Source organism: Amblyomma mixtum, chromosome 3 (assembly GCF_055824585.1).
Source record: "Amblyomma mixtum isolate Tamu chromosome 3, ASM5582458v1, whole genome shotgun sequence".
NCBI lineage: Eukaryota > Metazoa > Arthropoda > Arachnida > Ixodida > Ixodidae > Amblyomma > Amblyomma mixtum.
The window spans coordinates 433481556-433487938 of NC_143014.1; the positions used below are offsets into that span (position 1 = coordinate 433481556).

At 44.5% G+C, this 6383-nt stretch overlaps 1 protein-coding gene across 1 annotated transcript; it reads left to right on the top strand.

Annotated features, from left to right (window-relative positions):
• The first annotated feature begins 1082 nt into the window (after positions 1 to 1082).
• LOC149358147 (uncharacterized) lies at positions 1083 to 3640 on the top strand. The gene is made up of 2 exons (XM_089578032.1): positions 1083 to 2423; positions 3358 to 3640. The coding sequence occupies exons 1-2, from the start codon at positions 1090 to 1092 to the stop codon at positions 3638 to 3640; spliced, it is 1617 nt and encodes a 538-aa protein (XP_089434158.1). The 5' UTR covers positions 1083 to 1089.
• The last annotated feature ends 2743 nt before the right edge of the window (positions 3641 to 6383 follow it).

Genomic DNA, 6383 nt, shown 5'->3' on the forward strand with positions numbered 1-6383 from the left:
CGACTCCGTCCTACGTACGGGGAGAATTAAAAAAAAAAAGCTGAAGCCGGACGTTAATCCGATTTAATTAGGGAAATCGCCCACACAGGGCAATAGGTCGAAGTTTCTAAGAATGCTCGGAATGTATAGATTGAGTTCCCCCGGCAGAAAGACGAGTTCAGATTCCTCTTCACTCCACGTTTCAGATTGCCTTAGGAAGCCAATGGGGAACGCCGTTGCCGACGGCAAAACTTTAATAGCAAAAAATTTCAAGCCTGCGTGCTGACGGGACATAAGGAAATGTTACAATATATTAAAAATTGCGATCATAAAATCTTAACCGTTCAAAATTGCTTTTGTCCAGAACTGTTGGTTGTGATGGAAAGGAGCTCCTACAGCGATCATTTCCCTACCTTTAAGCAAGCTGTGCGATGGTGGTCGAACTTTCCGGAGCCCTTCACTACGGCGTCACTCATAGCCTGAGTCGCTTTGCGACATTAAACCACAATAAAAAACAAACAAACAATGAAACAAAGCAGCGATGCAGGAGTAATTTTCCTAAAGCGCTCTCATTTTTTCGTCCAGCTCAAACAGTCCCGTACGCAGTGCACCATAAGAATGGGACATCGTGAGATGGAACTTAGGCGACTGGGCTGTGTCCGACTGGCCAACCTAGAGGCAGCCAGGAGTCCCTTCTCGGGACGAATGATCGACTACCGTGCGCCCTATTCGGCTTCGGAAATCACCACATGCCACGTTGCCCGGCAGCTTTCCCTGTGGAACGAATTCCTGTTGTACGTCCATCTTGAACTGCGCGTCTCGCCAACATCAAACGGGCAGCTGAGCTTATCCACCACTGAAGTCGACGGCTTCCGTCTTTACGAGTTAAACCAGACTCGGGCACACCAAGGCACCACCCTGGTTTATTGGCTTCTCCACCGTCATCACTGCGTCGTTTCGTTCGAAGCACATCCTGATATTCTGAGGACGTACCCGGACATATTTGCCCGCATTCTCTACTCAAACAGAACCCTGAAGTCACTGAGCCTTCACGTTCTACGCACAGGCTTCCTTGAAGACTTTCGCCTGGCCATACCCAAACTGAATCACATGGAAAAACTGCAATGCACCTCAAATGAATCTTGCCCTGCAAAGCTTCTTGCTGCCATCTCTAAACTTCTCCGCACCACCACTTCGCTGACTGACCTGAACACATCTGCTGAACGCATAGACGGCCACCGCGCTGAAATGACATTCTTCGAAGCCCTCACTGCGAACTCGACCCTGCGGGTTCTTAGTCTTAGGCACGACGCTAGATACGGCCAGTACAAACACTATTTCGAAGATTACCTGAAAACTACCGTAACGCTAACGAGTCTAAAAATTGTGGCTGCATCCGAAGCTGAGTCACAGGCGTGGCTAAACAGCATTCTGAAAGGATTAACCTTCAACAGATCCCTGACTTTCGTAACACTGAAGAATTTTAAAATTGACTACATTTGCGTTGATGCCTTGACAAAGGTCTTCGTAAAAAATGCTGTGTTAAGGATTCTGCACTTAGGACCGTTAACAGAAAACTCATCCCGTCAACGCCGGATTGTTAGCGAGAGGTGTGTCGATGCAATCGCACAGAACAAATCTCTGGAAGAGCTCAGCCTAGCGCTTGACATATGGGGACCTGCCTTATGGAAACATCTTTTTAAGGCACTACCACCGCAGAGAGCGTTAAAGATAAATATTCTCTCATCTCCGCGAAACGCACCGCTGTTGAAAAATGTCTGCAGACTCCTCATGGGAAGTGGCGCTGAAGAAAAGGTTTTCCTGGGAACCTGCATTTGCGATGAGAACACCAATCTTGAAGAATGCAAAGCTTTCACAGCAATATGCTTCTCCAGCCGGACGCCTTTAGTGTTTGAGCGCGCCCTTGTAGAGCGTTTACCAACGTTCACTCGTGTGAAAAAGATCAGCTTTATGATATTCCCAGATGACCTAGACCATGCTTTTGCTGTTGCTAACTATGTTGCAGCAACGCAGACGCTACGAGCACTGAGTATATTCGTGCCGTATTATGAGATATTCGAAAACTTTCGCAGCATCTGGTGGACCAACATTCTCCAATCACTGTCTCAAAATTCCAGCATCATTGAACTGAAAATTTTCATCCTTAATATGGAGGTGGAAAATCTTCAAAGAGCCGCTGACGCCGTGAAGGAAAGCATGAACATCAGGCGACTCACCGTATCGTTGCAAGAACCTGCACAATCAACCGCCTTTGTGCGTCGCTTGTCGGCGGACATTACAGCCAACTACACGCTAACTCGAGTTGTTCTACAGACCGGGATAGAACCCTCTGAAAACTGGTTCTCAATCATGGACACAGCTCGCAGGAACAGGACCCTCGTCGACCGTGCTCTACTGTTTGCGAGGGCTTCTGTGTTTGACAAGTAAGAAAATTTCGCGCTGTGGAACGACCCGCCTGCTTCTAGTTGATGAATCTGTAGGCTAACTAAAATATTTTGCATGACTTCCAAAATAAGTAACTTTTCCATGCAGTCAAAATTGTATAAATTTATCCTAGTGGCAAGTGTTATTGCAAAGTTCTTGAAAAAATACCACACCTTATGCGCTCACGCTGTGGAAGCCGTACTTGTAAAAAACAAATAAAGTAAATGCTTTAGTGTAGCAAGTTAAGACACTATATAGGTAGTGAGCGTATAACCCCTCAAGTTGCTGCATCCATGGTTCCTACTGCATATATAACGATGTTCTGAGCTGTTGATACTAATTTGTGACAATTCTTCGTTTGTTCACTGAATACTGGTAGCTGTTCCTGCAGCCTGTGAGAGCTCATTTCTAGGAGATACTCTCCTGACTTCAGTAAAATGATAATCATAAGCCTGACTGCGCCCATGCACTCAAGGAGCAAGGCCTTTCCATATCTTTCCAATTTGCCCTGTCCTACCGCGAAATATTGTCGCACAAAAATAGACAGTTTTCTTTCTACCCAGGTCCTCTTATTTTACTTACGCCCCGGAGAATTTTATTTCAGAGAACTTAATCGTCGATAAAAAGGTATGGAAATCTCGAGCTTAAACTCTCTAAAAGGTTCTACACACTTTATCCGCCTACTGCCTTATCCCGGACAATTTCTACTTAAAAACCCTTAATCTTGAATAAAGAGGACTGGAAATCTTTGCATTAAACTCCCTAATAGGTTCTACACACTTGGTCTTCCTACTGCCTTATCCAGGACAAGTTATATATAAGAACCCATAACCCTTGATAAAAAGGTCTGGAAATCTCCGGCTTAAACTCCCTAATAGGTACTGCCCATTTGGGCTGCCTACTGCCTTTATAACTGGTCGTTCTGCTTCGCAGGTACTGTGCCACTGCTCTGGAGACAGTTTCCCAGCATGCAGCCCTCGTGCAAGAGTTCGCCGAGCTCGCAGCCGTTAGCGAAGCCGACGCAGCGGGGATGATCACATCGGCACTGCGGTCCATCCAAGAGATGGACGACTTCATGCGAGCTGCTGGCGTCGTCCGGGAGAGAGTCGTCTGTCATCCTCGTGAGGACGGGGGGACGCAGCTGGATGACCTGAATACGGACTGTTGGCTGCATGTCAGGCAATACCTGAAGGTGGACGACGTCAAGTATCCTTGATCTGGCTCCGAAATACAGTGGTCTTGTCATTTGCATGTTCAGTTCTCCGTGTCTCTCTGCGGATGCTTCTTTCAGCTTATAAGCATATTTATTCTGACCAGCACACAAACTGAAGTAAAGCAAAAGTTGCTAGAAATTCGCCACTTTACAAATTCTCAGCCATGCGCTGAGAAAAAGTGCCCCCGTAATTTTTGGCTGCTTGCACAAAAAATATCTTTGTGACATGGATCACGGTGTTTTCTTGTTGCAACCTGTAATTACCGTCTTTTATGCACATTATTTGTCTGATACATGTCTTATCCTAGCCTGCTGTTTCCGAAAGCTGGCTTTACATGAAGGTACAACGTTCGAGGCCAACAAACTAAAAAATAAATAAGAAAAGGCTTAGCTTCAAATAGGGAGTAGCACATTAATCTTACCAGAAAGTATTAGTATATTTCTTTGTGGGGCTCTAGTCGTAGATCCTTACACTTTTCCCACTGAGGGTATGTTCAAGTGGGTCAAGTGGTAACCTCCCTCATAAAACATACTGAGTCTTCAATAATTTATTTTGTATATTTTTGTTTGTACATAGTGTACGTTGCCGCCCTACCCCTATCCTTTCTTTCTATCGCTCCCCCTTTTCTTTCCCTCGCCCTGTCCTCTTCCTAAACTTTTTCTCACTCTAGCCGTAGCTCAGGTGCTTCAGGTTTCGGTGGCAGATGCCGCGTCTAGCAACATCTTTTTCTTGCTTTGTTATTCTATTAACAAGCATCGGCTAATACTACTACTACTACTACTACTACTACTACTACTACTACTACTACTACTACTACTGCTAATAATAATAATAATAATAATAATAATAATAATAATAATAATAATAATAATAATAATAATAATAATAGGCGATTAGTTTTCACATAAATTTTATTCGCAAGCGTAAGAAGCATAAACAAAATTGACTAAAAAAATTTAACCTCACTCAAACATTTTTCGGTTCCGTACAAGTTTTAACACGTTCGAACCTGTTCGAACCGGAAAGCGGAATGTCGCTGCGGAGCCAAACCTGAAAGGGGACCCTAAGCGCGCAAACCCGAAAATTGTGAACGCGGACGCGAACCCAATCCGAAAATCCAGTTCGGCACACTGGTACTAACGTCGTAAGGGACGTATCTCGCTCAGTTACCACATGGAGTTTTTTGACTCACCCTTACAAAAAATTTTTAGGCGGTCTAGAGAGTTCTCTCTATAATGTCTATAGACTCTCTAAAGACAAATCCTAGAGCACAGTTTATAGGCAATACAAATGCTATCGGGAGACTTTAGACAATCTATAAATTTATGGCCATACACTTTTAGTAGGCTTTTGCGCATAGACTCTCTAAAGTCTATGGATAGACAAAAATAAATACCTCTAGGGAGGCAATACAGTCTCTAAGAAGTCTATAGACTTTCTATAGACCATTTTGTCAAGAGGCGGGGAAGCCAGGCAGGCACACAACACTGATGTGTTTTGCCTCACTCTGTCCGAGGCGGACGTAGAACAATCACACGCGCGTTTCTTTTCGCACATTTCACACCAGAAAAAGAAGGATGCTGCAACGAGCTCACAGACACACTCACCAGGAGGAGGTTGACGAGTGCAAACTAGAAATTTCTTCCCATTTGTCTCCTTTGCCTTCCCTTTTCTGATTAAATCATGTTCAGATTTCGAACACTTGAATCTTTATTGGCCGAGAAAAGCTGCATATTCATTAAGACTCTTCTATTTGCATGTATTCGTAGTGAATTTCAGTACGAAAAGGGTTCAACTTCAAAAGGGAAACGGTAGCTGCAACGTTAAGAGACAGAGAGGGCAGAGTGGGTGAGGGATTAAGTACGGCATATTGCCACTAAAGTCTAAATGAAGAGGCAGAAAAGCGCTTGGGCAGTGCGTGTAATGCAAAGGCGATATAATCGATGGTGCGTAAGTGCAGCAGACTGGACTCCAAGGGAAGGGAAGCGACAGTAGCAAGGGGCTGCAGAGAGTTAGGAGGGCGGATTAGAAATCAAGTTTGCGTGTATAGGGTGGCTCTGGCTGGCACAGGATAGGGTTAATTGGAGAGATATCAAGGCGAAAGCCTGTAATGGCTCATGCTGTGTCGTGCGTTAAGAAAGCGTGTCACACGCGTTTAACTCGGGAACCAAAAAAGGTAGAAGAAATTCAATGGTTGCTTCCGATAGAAGAAGAAAAAAATGAACCTAGAAGCCAAGTTTGATGATGTAGGTATATCATTTTTTTTTTATTGGCAAAAATGTTCGAATTAAGTCGAAATAGCGCGGTCGTCGATATAGCAACGGGAAAGGTGTGACGTCAAATCCACCGGCAGTCGTCCCGACATAGTGAAAATTGTCACAGAGTGGTTTGTAAAGACGTCGGATTTGTGTCAAATTGCAAGGAGAAATGTGTAATTAAGCGTAATGAACACTTATGATCCCCGAAAGATGTACAATTTGGGTATCGATATAACCATGGGAACGGTGTGACGTCATATCCACCGGAAGTAGTCGTGGCATAGTGTTCTCGGCTTTCAGTTCTCAACACTTTAGTTGCCAAAGTGTCCACGCAATTTCTGGAGAGGCCTTTGTCCTGCAGGGGGCGTAGTCAGGCTGATGATGATGATGGCAACACGACGCATTGAGAGCGTAGCTAGTGTGAAATGGACGAACTTTCGCGTTGTTTTTACTATATGTATAAGTATACGATTGCCATGGCGAATAT